Genomic DNA, 17,206 nt, shown 5'->3' on the forward strand with positions numbered 1-17,206 from the left:
GCTATCCTCTCAGACCTTTATCTCTAGGCACCTCTTCTCCTCCTCCTCCTCCTCCTCCTCCGCTCTCCTCTCAGACCTTTATCTCTAGGCACCTCTTCTCCTCCTCCTTCTCTGCTCTCCTCTCAGACCTTTATCTCTAGGCACCTCTTCTCCTCCTCCTTCTCCTCCTCCGCTGTCCTCTCAGACCTTTATCGTTAGGTACCTCTTCTCCTCCTTCTCCGCTCTCCTCTTCAGACCTTTATCTTTAGGCACCTCTCCTCCTCCTCCTCAGACCTTTATCTTTAGGCACCTCTCCTCCTCCTCCGCTCTCCTCCTCAGACCGTTATCTTTAGGCACCTCTTCTCCTCCTCTGCTCTCCTCCTCAGACCTTTATCTTTAGGCACCTCTTCTTCTCCTCCTCCTGCGCTCTCCTCCTCAGACCTTTATCTTTAGGCACCTCTTCTCCTCCTGTGCTCTCCTCTCCTCAGACCTTTATCTTTAGGCACCTCTCCTCCTCCTCCGGTCTCCTCCTCAGACCTTTATCTTTAGGCACCTCTTCTTCTCCTCCTCCTCCTCCTCCGCTCTCCTCCTCAGACCTTTATCTTTAGGCACCTCTTCTTCTCCTCCTCCTGCGCTCTCCTCCTCAGACCTTTATCTTTAGGCACCTCTCCTCCTCCTCCTCCTCAGACCTTTATCTTTAGGCACCTCTCCTCCTCCTCCGCTCTCCTCCTCAGACCGTTATCTTTAGGCACCTCTTCTCCTCCTCTGCTCTCCCTTCTCAGACCTTTATCTTTAGGCACCTCTTCTTCTCCTCCTCCTGCGCTCTCCTCCTCAGACCTTTATCTTTAGGCACCTCTTCTCCTCCTGTGCTCTCCTCTCCTCCTCAGACCTTTATCTTTAGGCACCTCTTCTTCTCCTCCTCCTCCTCCGCTCTCCTCCTCAGACCTTTATCTTTAGGCACCTCTTCTTCTCCTCCTCCTGCGCTCTCCTCCTCAGACCTTTATCTTTAGGCACCTCTCCTCCTCCTCCGATCTTCTCCTCCGCTATCCTCTCAGACCTTTATCTCTAGGCACCTCTTCTCCTCCTCCTCCTCCTCCTCCGCTCTCCTCTCAGACCTTTATCTCTAGGTACCTCTACTCCTCCTCCTTCTCCGCTCTCCTTTCAGACCTTTATCTCTAGGCACCTCTTCTCCTCCTCCTCCTTCTCCGCTCTCCTTTCAGACCTTTATCTCTAGGCACCTCTTCTCCTCCTCCTTCTCTGCTCTCCTCTCAGACCTTTATCTCTAGGCACCTGTTCTCCTCCTCCTTCTCCGCTCTCCTCCTCAGACCTTTATCTTTAGGCACCTCTCCTCCCCCTCTGCTTTCCTCTCAAACTTTTATCTTTAGACACCTCTTCTCCTCCTCCTCCTCCTCCTCCTCCGCTGTCCTCTCAGACCTTTATCTTTAGGCACCTCTCCTCCTCCTCCTCCTCAGACCTTTATCTTTAGGCACCTCTTCTCCTCCTCCGCTCTCCTCCTCAGACCTTTATCTTTAGGCACCTCTTCTTCTCCTCCTCCTGCGCTCTCCTCCTCAGACCTTTATCTTTAGGCACCTCTCCTCCTCCTCCGATCTCCTCCTCCGCTATCCTCTCAGACCTTTATCTCTAGGCACCTGTTCTCCTCCTCCTTCTCCGCTCTCCTCCTCAGACCTTTATCTTTAGGCACCTCTCCTCCCCCTCTGCTTTCCTCTCAAACTTTTATCTTTAGACACCTCTTCTCCTCCTCCTCCTCCTCCTCCTCCGCTGTCCTCTCAGACCTTTATCTTTAGGCACCTCTCCTCCTCCTCCTCCTCAGACCTTTATCTTTAGGCACCTCTTCTCCTCCTCCGCTCTCCTCCTCAGACCTTTATCTTTAGGCACCTCTTCTTCTCCTCCTCCTGCGCTCTCCTCCTCAGACCTTTATCTTTAGGCACCTCTCCTCCTCCTCCGATCTCCTCCTCCGCTATCCTCTCAGACCTTTATCTCTAGGCACCTCTTCTCCTCCTCCTCTTCCTCCGCTCTCCTCTCAGACCTTTATCTCTAGGCACCTCTTCTCCTCCTCCTTCTCCGCTCTCCTTTCAGACCTTTATCTCTAGGCACCTCTTCTCCTCCTCCTTCTCTGCTCTCCTCTCAGACCTTTATCTCTAGGCACCTCTTCTCCTCCTCCTTCTCCGCTCTCCTCCTCAGACCTTTATCTTTAGGCACCTCTCCTCCCCCTCTGCTTTCCTCTCAAACTTTTATCTTTAGACACCTCTTCTCCTCCTCCTCCTCCTCCTCCTCCTCCTCCGCTGTCCTCTCAGACCTTTGTCGTTAGGTACCTCTTCTCCTCCTTCTCCGCTCTCCTCTTCAGACCTTTATCTTTAGGCACCTCTCCTCCTCCTCCTCCTCAGACCTTTATCTTTAGGCACCTCTCCTCCTCCTCCGCTCTCCTCCTCAGACCGTTATTATCTTTAGGCACCTCTCCTCCTCCTCTGGTCTCCTCCTCAGACCTTTATCTTTAGGCACCTCTTCTTCTTCTCTTCCTCCTTCTCTGCTCTCCTCCTCAGACCTTTATCTTTAGGCACCTCTTCTCCTCCTCTGCTCTCCTCCTCAGACCTTTATCTTTAGGCACCTCTTCTCCTCCTCCTGTGCTCTCCTGAGACCTTTATCTTTAGGCACCTCTCCTCCTCATCCGCTCTCCCTCTCAGACCTTTATCTTTAGGCACCTCTTCTCCTCCTCAGACCTTTATCTTTCGGCACCTCTTCTCCTCCTCCGCTCTCCTCCTCAGACCTTTATCTTTAGGCACCTCTTCTCCTCCTCCTGTGCTCTCCTCCTCAGACCTTTATCTCTAGGCACCTCTTCTCCTCCTCCTGTGCTCTCCTTCTCCTCCGCTCTCCTCCTCAGACCTTTATCTTTAGGCACCTCTCCTCCTCCTCCTGTGCTCTCCTCCTCAGACCTTTATCTTTAGGCACCTCTTCTCCTCCTCCCGGCACCTTGTTGATCCGTCCTGTATGTCTCCTCTTTAGTCTTTCCATGAGGCCGCCTACCTTGCTGATGACCGTCAGGATCTCCTGAGCGCCATTAATGAGTTCTTGGACTGTAGTGTTGTGCTCCCCCCTTCTGAAGTGATGGGAGAAGAACTCCTACGTTCTGTAGCTCTGTTCCAACGAGAGATGCTAAGACGGCGCCAAGGCCAGGAGAAGAAGGTCCTAGAGGAAGCCACTGCTGAACAGGATAAAGGTTGCTGATGCTCTTCCCTCGGCTTCTTCTGCACATCCCCCCTCCTCCTCACGTTCCATCACTCGTTGTGTTCATGTGCTGTTTCCTCTTTAGCTCTTCTGACCAAAGCTGCTGTATCTGATGATGGAGGAGATGATCCTCTCCGTAGGACGGGCAGACCATTTGGAGGTCTTGTACGAGACATCCAGCGGCGGTATCCAAAATATGCGAGTGATTTCCGTGACGCACTGGACGCACAATGCATGGCTGCTGTCATTTTCATCTACTTTGCAGCCCTGTCACCTGCCATCACATTCGGGGGGCTTCTGGGTGAGTGCTCGGTCTGTAACCCCCTGCAGGACACCTATCCCATCTCCTCACTTACCCCATCACCGGTTTGTACACATCACTCTCTGGTAGGTTCTCAGGCTGCAGGATCTTGTGTACTTTGTGGTTATCCTTCACAACAAGTATCCATGGCACATATTTAGTGGTCAACCCCCCCATGGCACATGTTTGGTGGTCATCCCCCCCATGGCACATGTTTGGTGGTCATCCCCCCCATGGCACATGTTTGGTGGTCATCCCCCCCATGGCACATATTTGGTGGTCATCCCCCCCATGGCACATATTTGGTGGTCATCCCCCCCATGGCACATATTTGGTGGTCACCCCCCATGGCACATATTTGGTGGTCACCCCCCATGGCACATATTTGGTGGTCACCCCCCATGGCACATATTTGGTGGTCATCCCCCCCATAACACATATTTGGTGCCCCCAATAACACATATTTGGTGCCCCCCCCGCCCGTGGCACATATTTGGTTGTTCCCCCCCCATGGCACATATTTGGTGGTCACCCCCCCCCCATGGCACATATTTGGTGGTCACCCCCCTCCATGGCACATATTTGGTGGTTCACCTCCCCATGGCACATATTTAGTGGTTGTTCCCCCCCCCCCAGGCACATATTTGGTGGTCTCCCCCCCCCCCCCATGGCACATATTTGGTGGTTCACCCTCCCCCCCATGGCACATATTTAGTGGTTGTTCCCCCCGCCCAAGGCCCATATTTGGTGGTCTCCCCCCCCCCCCCCCCCCATGGCACATATTTAGTGGTCCTCCTCCATGGCATATATTTAGGCAAAAACTGAAGACAACGCTGCTCCCTAGTGGGGACTTATTTTTGGTGATAATTGGAAGGATTCCTGAGGTGGAGAACATTACTCACCTCCCTGTGCTATGAGCCTCAGTGTGAGACCTAGAAGGGAGAGCGACAGCCACGTCCTGGCCACAGGATATCAGGGAGACCCCCAGTCGGCATAGAGGGGGTTTTATGGACCTGTTATTGTCCAAAATGAACCCCAGTAAAACTCAGAAATTCTTTATTGGGACAACGCGCTTCGCACCCTTCTACAGGGCCTTCATCAGGTCTAAAAGACAGCAGAGACCTTCTCAATCCAAGGGAATGTAACGAGATATAAAATATTTCACATTTACACAAAAATAAGTGAAGATCTTCTCAGATACATAAATCCATCATCCAAATAATGGAGAAATCAGTCACAGCTTGTGGGGGATAAAGCGCAGGTAGGTGGCTCTGCAGACCGTGGGGTCGGCGTCTTATGAATATAATCCTTGTAGTAGGAAATGTAGAAAGGTATAAAACATTAGTAATAGAAGATATCATAATATTATAAAGCCACAATCTTCAGGTGTAGAGGGTAGGTAGGTAGGTATAAGTGACCCCCGGAGCCAGGAGTGAGTGTAACCGCGCGTGGGAGCCAATGGGGCCATGAGAAGGTCGATGAGTTTTTGTGGCCGATATAATAATGAAGTGGAGAGAAGAAGGACCCTGCGGGGACCTACTTACGGGGCAGGGAGGACCCAGGACGCTCTGATTGTAGGGTGTCATGTGTCCCGGTCATTTATCTCCCTGAGATCCTGGGGCCAGGACGTGGCTGCACAACCAAGGAAGGTGAGTAACATTCTCCACCTCCTATATTCACCAAAGATAACCCGCACTAGCAAATTCTGTTGTTCTCTACTTTATTTCCCTCTTTTGATCCATTAGTGGCTCATATTTGGAGGTCACCCTCTGTGGCACACATTTAGTGTCTACTCCTTGGCACACATTTGGTGGTCATCCTCATTTCACATATTTGGTATTCATCCTCTGTGGCACACTACTGGTGTCATCATCCGTGGCACAGATTTGGTGTCACACATTTGGTGTTCATCCTTGTTTCACACATTTGGTGTCATCCTCCGTGGCACACATTTAGTGGTCATCCTCCGTGGCACAGATTTGGTGTCACACATTTGGTGTTCATTCTTGTTTCACACATTTGGTGTCATCCTCCATGGCACACATTTAGTGGTCATCCTCCGTGGCACAGATTTGGTGTCACACATTTGGTGTTCATTCTGGTTTCACACATTTGGTAGTCATCATCCGTGGCACATATTCTCAGTGTTCAGTTTCCTCCTCATCTTTCTATCCGTTTGTCGTTGTCAATATTCCGTCCACAGGTGAGAAGACCGGTGGCCTCCTTGGGGTGTCAGAACTTATCATTGGGACCTGTTTGCAGGGGGTCATATTCTGTCTCCTTGGGGCACAGCCACTGCTGATTGTTGGCTTTTCGGGACCACTGCTGGTGTTTGAAGAAGCCTTTTATTCGGTGAGGTTTCCTATAAGGGAAAACGTTTGATGAATCAATAAAGATAAAAATATGGGGGTCCACGTGTAGTGGTCCTTGGTAGTAGTCACCCCATTCCTTGATGTGATGTCTTCTCCAGATGTGGGTGGTGATACAGGGGGTATGAGGAGAGGGACCTGCGGCCATTCTGATGGGTGGGGGTCTTCTGGTGGCTTTCGCCCCCCAGAGCAGACACAAATAGGAATATGGGCTGCATGACAATGTAGTGTGGACTAGGTGCCATGTGTGACAGCCCCCAAGGCTCAACACAAGACCAGGCCACAGGAATAACAGCTGCCCAATGTTTGTCTCTGCTCACGGAGGTAGGTGCCCTCTAAAAGAACATCGCAGAATCTTATTTGCATTGCCTCCCATTCCATGATTTCCTTTAGGACGTCTAAGATTGAAGATATTGGGCTGCCCGAGGGTCAGGGGAGGCTAGGAAGGGGTGATTCTAGGTGATTGGAAGCTTCGGGCAGTGATGTAGGAGAACACGATGGACTTACAGACCACGATTCTTCTCCTGCACAGTTTTGCTCGGCTAATGGTATGGAGTACCTGGTCGGTCGTGTCTGGATCGGGGCTTGGCTGATTGTGATTGTGGTGGCCATGGTGGCTTGTGAAGGAAGCTTCTTGGTTCGTTTTGTCTCACGCTTTACCCAGGAAATCTTTTCCATCCTGATCTCCCTCATCTTCATCTACGAGACTTTCTTCAAATTGTTTAAGGTGAGATAAGAAGCTTCCCTTTTCATGTTCCTAATGTCTATTTTAGTCTGTGTGACCCATGACCCTCGAACAATGCCGCATCTCCACCACTTCGGCTCCTAGGTGTTTCAGGAGCATCCTCTCACTAACTGCAAGAACCTGACGGACTCCGAGTTCCTCAATGTGACCGAAGACCTGCAGCACAATGAGACCATGCCTATGGTGCAAAAAAATGTCACAGGACAACCCAACACCGCTCTACTATCGCTGGTGCTCATGGCTGGGACTTTCTTTATTGCCTTTTTCTTGCGGAAGCTAAAAAACAGCAACTTTTTTCCGGGAAGGGTGAGTTGGTCTTACTGTTCCCCCGACTCTATCTATGATCATAGACACGTTCCTGAAGATCCACCCATTTCCAGGCTGATTGTGGTCACCTCATGTGTGGGCAGTGATAGATCAGTACAGTATAGAAGTCGTCTCATGTGTGGGCAGTGATGGGTCAGTACAGTATAGAAGTCGTCTCATGTGTGGGCAGTGATAGATCAGTACAGTATAGAAGTCATCTCCATGTGTGGGCAGTGATGGGTCAGTTTAGTATAGAAGTCGTCTCATGTGTGGGCAGTGATGGGGATCAGTACAGTATGGAAGTCGTCTCATGTGTGGGCAGTGATGGGTCAGTTTAGTATAGAAGTCGTCTCATGTGTGGGCAGTGATGGGTCAGTGCAGTATAGAAGTCGTCTCATGTGTGGGCAGTGATGGGTCAGTACAGTATAGAAGTCGTCTCATGTGTGGGCAGTGATGGGTCAGTACAGTATAGAAGTCGTCTCATGTGTGGGCAGTGATGAGAATCAATAGACTATAGAAGTCGTCTCATGTGGGCAGTGAGGAGGATTAGTACAGTATAGAAGTCGTCTCATGTGTGGGCAGTGATAGATCAGTACAGTATAGAAGTCATCTCCATGTGTGGGCAGTGATGGGTCAGTTTAGTATAGAAGTCGTCTCATGTGTGGGCAGTGATGGGGATCAGTACAGTATGGAAGTCGTCTCATGTGTGGGCAGTGATGGATCAGTACAGTATAGAAGTCGTCTCATGTGTGGGCAGTGATGAGAATCAATAGACTATAGAAGTCGTCTCATATGTGGGCAGTGAGGAGGATTAGTACAGTATAGAAGTCGTCTCATGTGTGGGCAGTGATGGGTCAGTACAGTATAGAAGTCGTCTCATGTGTGGGCAGTGAGGAGGGTCAGTACAGTACAGAAGTCGTCTCATGTGTGGGCAGTGATGGGTCAGTACAGTACAGAAGTCGTCTCATGTGTGGGCAGTGAGGAGGATTAGTACACTATAGAAGTTGTCTCATGTGTGGGCAGTGATGGGTCAGTACAGTATAGAAGTCGTCTCATGTGTGGGCAGTGATGGGTCAGTACAGTATAGAAGTCTCATGTGTGGGCAGTAATGAGGATCAGTACAGTATAGAAGTCGTCTTATATGTGAGCAGTGATAAGGGTCAGTACAGTATAGAAGTCGTCTTATGTGTGAGCAGTGATAAGGGTCAGTACAGTATAGAAGTCGTCTCATGTGGGGGCAGTGATGGGTCAGTACACTATAGAAGTCGTCTCATGTGTGGGCAGTGATGGTTCAGTACACTATAGAAATCGTCTCATGTGTGGGCAGTGATGGATCAGTACAGTAGAGAAGTCGTCTCATGTGTGGGCAGTGATGGATCAGTACAGTAGAGAAGTCGTCTCATGTGTGGGCAGTGAGGAGGATCAGTACAGTATAGAAGTCGTCTCATGTGTGGGCAGTGATGGGTCAGTACAGTATAGAAGTCGTCTCATGTGTGGGCAGTGATGGGTCAGTACAGTATAGAAGTCATCTCATTTGTGGACAGTGATGGATCAGTACAGTATAGAAGTCGTCTCATGTGTGGGCAGTGAGGAGGGTCAGTACAGTATAGAAATCATCTCATGTGTGGGCAGTGATGGGTCAGTACAGTAGAGAAGTCGTCTCATGTGTGGGCAGTGATGGATCAGTACAGTAGAGAAGTCGTCTCATGTGTGGGCAGTGATGGGTCAGTACAGTAGAGAAGTCGTCTCATGTGTGGGCAGTGATGAGGATCAGTACAGTAGAAAAGTCGTCTCATGTGTGGGCAGTGATGAGGATCAGTACAGTATAGAAGTCGTCTCATGTGTGGGCAGTGATGGGTCAGTACAGTATAGAAGTCGTCTCATGTGTGGGCAGTGATGGGTCAGTACAGTATAGAAGCCGTCTCATGTGTGGGCAGTGAGGAGGGTCAGTACAGTATAGAAGTCATCTCATGTGTGGGCAATGATGAGGATCAGTACAGTATAGAAGCCGTTTCATGTGTGGGCAGTCAGGAGGGTCAGTACAGTATAGAAGTCGTCTCATGTGTGGGCAGTGATGGATCAGTATAGTATAGAAGCCGTCTCATGTGTGGGCAATAATGAGGATCAGTACAGTATAGAAGCCGTCTCATGTGTGGGCAGTGAGGAGGGTCAGTACAGTATAGAAGCCGTCTCATGTGTGGGCAGTGAGGAGGGTCAGTACAGTATAGAAGTTGTCTCACGTGTGGGCAGTGATGGATTAGTACAGTTGAGAAGTCGTCTCATGTGTGGGCTGTGATGGGTCAGTATAGTATAGAAGCCGCCTCATGTGTGGGCAATAATGAGGATCAGTACAGTATAGAAGCCGTCTCATGTGTGGGCAGTGAGGAGGGTCAGTACAGTATAGAAGCCGTCTCATGTGTGGGCAGTGAGGAGGGTCAGTACAGTATAGAAGTCGTCTCATGTGTGGGCAGTGATGGATCAGTACAGTAGAGAAGTTGTCTCATGTGTGGGCAGTGATGAGGATCAGTACAGTATAGAAGTCGTCTCATGTGTGGGCAGTGATGGGTCAGTACAGTATAGAAGCCGTCTCATGTGTGGGCAGTGATGGGTCAGTACAGTATAGAAGCCGTCTCATGTGTGGGCAGTGAGGAGGGTCAGTACAGTATAGAAGTCATCTCATGTGTGGGCAATGATGAGGATCAGTACAGTATAGAAGCCGTTTCATGTGTGGGCAGTCAGGAGGGTCAGTACAGTATAGAAGTCGTCTCATGTGTGGGCAGTGATGGATCAGTATAGTATAGAAGCCGTCTCATGTGTGGGCAATAATGAGGATCAGTACAGTATAGAAGCCGTCTCATGTGTGGGCAGTGAGGAGGGTCAGTACAGTATAGAAGCCGTCTCATGTGTGGGCAGTGAGGAGGGTCAGTACAGTATAGAAGTTGTCTCACGTGTGGGCAGTGATGGATTAGTACAGTTGAGAAGTCGTCTCATGTGTGGGCTGTGATGGGTCAGTATAGTATATAAGCCGCCTCATGTGTGGGCAATAATGAGGATCAGTACAGTATAGAAGCCGTCTCATGTGTGGGCAGTGAGGAGGGTCAGTACAGTATAGAAGCCGTCTCATGTGTGGGCAGTGAGGAGGGTCAGTACAGTATAGAAGTCGTCTCATGTGTGGGCAGTGATGGATCAGTACAGTAGAGAAGTTGTCTCATGTGTGGGCAGTGATGAGGATCAGTACAGTATAGAAGTCGTCTCATGTGTGGGCAGTGATGGGTCAGTACAGTATAGAAGTCGTCTCATGTGTGGGCAGTGAGGAGGGTCAGTACAGTTGAGAAGTCATCTCATGCGTGGGCTGTGATGGGTCAGTACAGTATAGAAGTCGTCTCATGCGTGGGCCGTGATGGGTCAGTAATTTTCTTCTAGGGGGTCACCCATCGTTTTGCGCCTCTGCTATAATGTATGGACCTCTGTATGCTCTTTCTTTATTGGCCTCTATGTGGTTTCAGGTCCGTCGTGTCATAGGAGATTTTGGAGTTCCTATTGCTATTCTCATCATGGTCTTGGTTGACGTCAGTATTACGGACACCTACACCCAGGTAGATGACACGTAATAATGTTATGGGTGCTGTACAATCACCCATGTGTGGGGAGTATTGACCAGTGTTGTCAATGTCTCTTCACAGAAGCTCAGTGTTCCCGATGGATTCAAGGTGACCTCCCCAGAGAAGAGGGGATGGGTGATCAACCCTCTGGGCTCTGTGGAGCCTTTCCCTATCTGGATGATGTTTGCCAGTATTCTTCCAGCTATCCTGGTCTATATCCTGATCTTCATGGAGACTCAGATCACTACGTGAGTGCAGACCTCATGTCTGGTAAAGTCTCTGGAGCTGCTGTGGATTTCCTTGGTAACGGTGACTTTTTCCTTCAGGCTGATTATTAGTAAGAAGGAGCGGATGCTGGTGAAGGGCTCGGGCTTTCATCTGGACTTGCTGCTCATTGTGGTAATGGGTGGAATATCGGCACTTTTTGGGTTGCCTTGGATGGCGGCCACTACTGTTCGCTCCGTCACACATGCCAACGCATTGACTGTTATGAGTAAGGCCGTGGCGCCTGGAGATAAACCAAAAATCCAAGAGGTGAAAGAGCAGAGAGTGACGGGACTGCTGGTGGCCATCCTCGTAGGTGAGAAGATACTGCCCCAACACATTGTCTCCTTTACATGTCCATGGGCTGCTTTGTTCTCAAGATCTGTCTATTGGACATCCTGGCACCAGATGTAGATGAGTAGGATATCCTGGCACCAGATGTAGATCCGTAGGATATCCTGGTACCAGATACAGATGAGTAGGATATCCTGGCACCAGATACAGATCAGTAGGATATCCTGGCACCAGATATAGATCAGTAGGATATCCTGGTACCAGATGTAGATGAGTAGGATATACTGGTACCAGATACAGATCAGTAGGATATCCTGGCACCAGATACAGATCAGTAGGATATCCTGGCACCAGATATAGATCAGTAGGATATCCTGGCACCAGATATAGATCAGTAGGATATCCTGGCACCAGATATAGATCAGTAGGATATCCTGGCACCAGATGTAGATCAGTAGGATATCCTGGCACCAGATGTAGATCAGTAGGATATCCTGGTACCAGATACAGATCAATCCTGGTACCAGATACAGATCAGTAGGATATCCTGGTACCAGATACAGATCAGTAGGATATCCTGGTACCAGATGTAGATCAGTAGGATATCCTGGTACCAGATGTAGATCAGTAGGATATCCTGGTACCAGATGTAGATCAGTAGGATATCCTGGTACCAGATACAGATCAGTAGGATATCCTGGCACCAGATGTAGATCAGTAGGATATCCGGGCACCAGATGTAGATGAGTAGGATATCCTGGCACCAGATGTAGATGAGTAGGATATCTGGGTACCAGATGTAGATGAGTAGGATATCCTGGCACCAGATACAGATCAGTAGGATATCCTGGCACCAGATACAGATCAGTAGGATATCCTGGTACCAGATGTAGATGCATTCGATATCCTGGCACCAGATACAGATCAGTAGGATATCCTGGTACCAGATGTAGATGAGTAGGATATCCTGGCACCAGATGTAGATGAGTAGGATATCCTGGCACCAGATGTAGATGAGTAGGATATCCTGGTACCAGATATAGATCAGTAGGATATCCTGGTACCAGATATAGATCAGTAGGATATCCTGGTACCAGATACAGATCAGTAGGATATCCTGGTACCAGATACAGATCAGTAGGATATCCTGGTACCAGATACAGATCAGTAGGATATCCTGGTACCAGATACAGATCAGTAGGATATCCTGGCACCAGATATAGATCAGTAGGATATCCTGGCACCAGATGTAGATCAGTAGGATATCCGGGCACCAGATGTAGATCAGTAGGATATCCTGGCACCAGATGTAGATCAGTAGGATATCTGGGTACCAGATGTAGATGAGTAGGATATCCTGGCACCAGATACAGATCAGTAGGATATCCTGGCACCAGATACAGATCAGTAGGATATCCTGGTACCAGATGTAGATGCATTCGATATCCTGGCACCAGATACAGATCAGTAGGATATCCTGGCACCAGATGTAGATGAGTAGGATATCCTGGCACCAGATGTAGATGAGTAGGATATCCTGGCACCAGATGTAGATGAGTAGGATATCCTGCTACCAGATATAGATCAGTAGGATATCCTGGTACCAGATATAGATTAGTAGGATATCCTGCTACCAGATATAGATGAGTGGGATATCCTGCTACCAGATGTAGATGAGTAGGATATCCTGCTACCAGATGTAGATCAGTAGGATATCCTGGTACCAGATGTAGATCAGTAGGATATCCTGCTACCAGATGTAGATGAGTAGGATATCCTGGTACCAGATATAGATCAGTAGGATATCCTGGTACCAGATGTAGATGAGTATGATATCCGGGCACCAGATGTAGATGAGTAGGATATCCTGGCACCAGATGTAGATGAGTAGGATATCCTGGCACCAGATGTAGATGAGTAGGATATCCTGGCACCAGATGTAGATGAGTAGGATATCCTGGCACCAGATGTAGATGAGTTGGATATCCTGGCACCAGATGTAGATGCGTTGGATATCCTGGCACCAGATGTAGATGCGTTGGATATCCTGGCACCAGATACAGATGAGTAGGATATCCTGGCACCAGATGTAGATGAGTAGGATATCCTGGTACCAGATGTAGATGAGTAGGATATCCTGGCACCAGATGTAGATCAGTAGGATATCCGGGCACCAGATGTAGATCAGTAGGATATCCGGGCACCAGATGTAGATCAGTAGGATATCCTGGCACCAGATGTAGATCAGTAGGATATCTGGGTACCAGATGTAGATGAGTAGGATATCCTGGCACCAGATACAGATCAGTAGGATATCCTGGCACCAGATACAGATCAGTAGGATATCCTGGTACCAGATGTAGATGCATTCGATATCCTGGCACCAGATACAGATCAGTAGGATATCCTGGCACCAGATGTAGATGAGTAGGATATCCTGGCACCAGATGTAGATGAGTAGGATATCCTGGCACCAGATGTAGATGAGTAGGATATCCTGCTACCAGATATAGATCAGTAGGATATCCTGGTACCAGATATAGATTAGTAGGATATCCTGCTACCAGATATAGATGAGTGGGATATCCTGCTACCAGATGTAGATGAGTAGGATATCCTGCTACCAGATGTAGATCAGTAGGATATCCTGGTACCAGATGTAGATCAGTAGGATATCCTGCTACCAGATGTAGATGAGTAGGATATCCTGGTACCAGATATAGATCAGTAGGATATCCTGGTACCAGATGTAGATGAGTATGATATCCGGGCACCAGATGTAGATGAGTAGGATATCCTGGCACCAGATGTAGATGAGTAGGATATCCTGGCACCAGATGTAGATGAGTAGGATATCCTGGCACCAGATGTAGATGAGTAGGATATCCTGGCACCAGATGTAGATGAGTTGGATATCCTGGCACCAGATGTAGATGCGTTGGATATCCTGGCACCAGATGTAGATGCGTTGGATATCCTGGCACCAGATACAGATGAGTAGGATATCCTGGCACCAGATGTAGATGAGTAGGATATCCTGGTACCAGATGTAGATGAGTAGGATATCCTGGCACCAGATGTAGATCAGTAGGATATCCTGGCACCAGATGTAGATGAGTAGGATATCCTGGCACCAGATGTAGATGAGTAGGATATCCTGGTACCAGATGTAGATGCGTTGGATATCCTGGCACCAGATGTAGATGCGTTGGATATCCTGGTACCAGATATAGATCAGTAGGATATCCTGGTACCAGATGTAGATCAGTAGGATATCCTGGTACCAGATGTAGATCAGTAGGATATCCTGGTATCAGATATAAATCAGTAGGATATCCTGGCACCAGATGTAGATGAGTAAGATATCCGGGCACCAGATGTAGATGAGTAGGATATCCTGGCACCAGATGTAGATGAGTAGGATATCCTGGCACCAGATGTAGATGCGTTGGATATCCTGGCACCAGATACAGATGAGTAGGATATCCTGGCACCAGATGTAGATGAGTAGGATATCCTGGTACCAGATGTAGATGAGTAGGATATCCTGGCACCAGATACAGATGAGTAGGATATCCTGGCACCAGATGTAGATCAGTAGGATATCCTGGCACCAGATGTAGATGAGTAGGATATCCTGGCACCAGATGTAGATCAGTAGGATATCCGGGCACCAGATGTAGATCAGTAGGATATCCTGGCACCAGATGTAGATGAGTAGGATATCCTGGCACCAGATGTAGATGAGTAGGATATCTTGCTACCAGATGTAGATGAGTAGGATATCCTGCTACCAGATATAGATCAGTAGGATATCCTGGTACCAGATATAGATTAGTAGGATATCCTGCTACCAGATATAGATGAGTGGGATATCCTGCTACCAGATGTAGATGAGTAGGATATCCTGGTACCAGATGTAGATCAGTAGGATATCCTGGTACCAGATGTAGATCAGTAGGATATCCTGCTACCAGATGTAGATGAGTAGGATATCCTGGTACCAGATGTAGATGCGTTGGATATCCTGGCACCAGATGTAGATGAGTAGGATATCCTGGCACCAGATACAGATGAGTTGGATATCCTGGCACCAGATGTAGATGCGTTGGATATCCTGGCACCAGATGTAGATGCGTTGGATATCCTGGCACCAGATGTAGATGAGTAGGATATCCTGGCACCAGATGTAGATCAGTAGGATATCCTGGTACCAGATGTAGATCAGTAGGATATTCTGGCACCAGATGTAGATGAGTAGGATATCCTGGTACCAGATGTAGATGAGTAGGATATCCTGGTACCAGATGTAGATCAGTGGGATATCCTGGCACCAGATGTAGATGCGTGGGATATCCTGGCACCAGATGTAGATGCGTTGGATATCCTGGTACCAGATGTAGATCAGTAGGATATCCTGGCACCAGATGTAGATGCGTTGGATATCCTGGTACCAGATGTAGATGCATTGCATATCCTGGTCAGGTCCTCGTTGTCTGATTCTGTACTGACCTCAGACTCTTATATGTTAGGACTTTCCATTGTGATTGGAGAGGTTCTTCGTAAGATCCCACTTGCGGTTCTGTTTGGGATATTTCTGTATATGGGGATCACTTCACTGAACGGAATCCAGTTCTATGAGCGCATCCAACTTCTCCTGAAGCCCCCGAAGCATCATCCTGATGAAATTTATGTTAAGAAGGTAGGTCCATAAAGCAGGTGTGGGTAAGTGTCCCCTCCCCCCGGTGTAAGGGTGCGGCCGAGCCCGGAGGAGGGGGATGTGTTGTGTCCCAGCTCACCTGCCGTGTCTCGCCCTCAGGTGCGCACGCTCCGGATGCATCTCTTCACAGCGCTGCAGCTGGTCTGTCTGGCCATTCTATGGGCCGTCATGTCCACAGCCGCGTCTCTCGCCTTCCCCTTCATCCTCATCCTCACTGTTCCTCTGAGGATTTTCATACTAAGAAGAATCTTCACTGACCGAGAAATGAAATGTGTAAGTGACCACTGATACAGTATAATACACGATGACAGGTGAGATACAGGTGAGGTGTAATATCCAGTATACGGTATAATACAGGGTGACAGGTGAGATACAGGTGAGGTGTAATATCCAGTATACAGTATAATACACGGTGACAGGTGAGATACAGGTGAGGTGTAATATCCAGTATACAGTATAATACACGGTGACAGGTGAGATACAGGTGAGGTGTAATATCCAGTATACAGTATAATACAGGGTGACAGGTGAGATACAGGTGAGGTGTAATATCCAGTATACAGTATAATACATGGTGACAGGTGAGATACAGGTGAGGTGTAATATCCAGTATACAGTATAATACACGGTGACAGGTGAGATACAGGTGAGGTGTAACATCCAGTATACAGTATAATACACGGTGACAGGTGAGATACAGGTGAGGTGTAATATCCAGTATACAGTATAATACACGGTGACAGGTGAGATACAGGTGAGGTGTAACATCCAGTATACAGTATAATACAGGGTGACAGGTGAGATAAAGGTGAGGTGTAATATCAAGTGTACGGTATAATACTTGGTGACAGGTGAGATACAGGTGAGGTGTAACATCCAGTATACGGTATAATACACGTGACAGGGGAGATACAGGTGAGGTGTAACGTACAGTATACGGTATAATACACGGTGACAGGTGAGATACAGGTGAGGTGTAATATCCAGTATACAGTATAATACACGGTGACAGGTGAGATACAGGCGAGGTGTAATATCCAGTATACGGTATAATACACGGTGACAGGTGAGATACAGGTGAGGTGTAATATCCTGTATACGGTATAATACACGGTGACAGGTGAGATACAGGTGAGGTGTAATATCCAGTATACGGTATAATACACGGTGACAGGTGAGATACAGGTGCGCTGCAGCTGGTCTGTCTGGCCATTCTATGGGCCGTCATGTCCACGGCCGCGTCTCTCGCCTTCCCCTTCATCCTCATCCTCACTGTTCCTCTGAGGATTTTCATACTAAGAAGAATATTCACTGACCGAGAAATGAAATGTGTAAGTGACCACTGATACAGTATAATACACGATGACAGGTGAGATACAGGTG

At 48.4% G+C, this 17,206-nt stretch overlaps 1 protein-coding gene across 4 annotated transcripts in view; it reads left to right on the top strand.

The window, feature by feature from the left end:
- SLC4A2 (solute carrier family 4 member 2) overlaps positions 1-17,206 on the top strand; it is a 76,449-nt gene that overhangs the window by 54,712 nt on the left and 4,531 nt on the right. For all 4 annotated transcript variants that reach the window (XM_072154565.1, XM_072154566.1, XM_072154567.1 and 1 more), the window contains 10 exons: positions 3,001-3,214; positions 3,308-3,523; positions 5,727-5,875; positions 6,425-6,619; positions 6,722-6,943; positions 10,450-10,539; positions 10,627-10,793; positions 10,872-11,125; positions 15,636-15,805; positions 15,923-16,096. In XM_072154565.1, the coding sequence (XP_072010666.1) occupies positions 3,001-3,214; positions 3,308-3,523; positions 5,727-5,875; positions 6,425-6,619; positions 6,722-6,943; positions 10,450-10,539; positions 10,627-10,793; positions 10,872-11,125; positions 15,636-15,805; positions 15,923-16,096 (1,851 nt within the window). The remainder of the gene's footprint in view (positions 1-3,000; positions 3,215-3,307; positions 3,524-5,726; positions 5,876-6,424; positions 6,620-6,721; positions 6,944-10,449; positions 10,540-10,626; positions 10,794-10,871; positions 11,126-15,635; positions 15,806-15,922; positions 16,097-17,206) is intronic.

Source organism: Engystomops pustulosus, chromosome 5, assembly GCF_040894005.1.
Source record: "Engystomops pustulosus chromosome 5, aEngPut4.maternal, whole genome shotgun sequence".
NCBI classification, from domain to species: domain Eukaryota; kingdom Metazoa; phylum Chordata; class Amphibia; order Anura; family Leptodactylidae; genus Engystomops; species Engystomops pustulosus.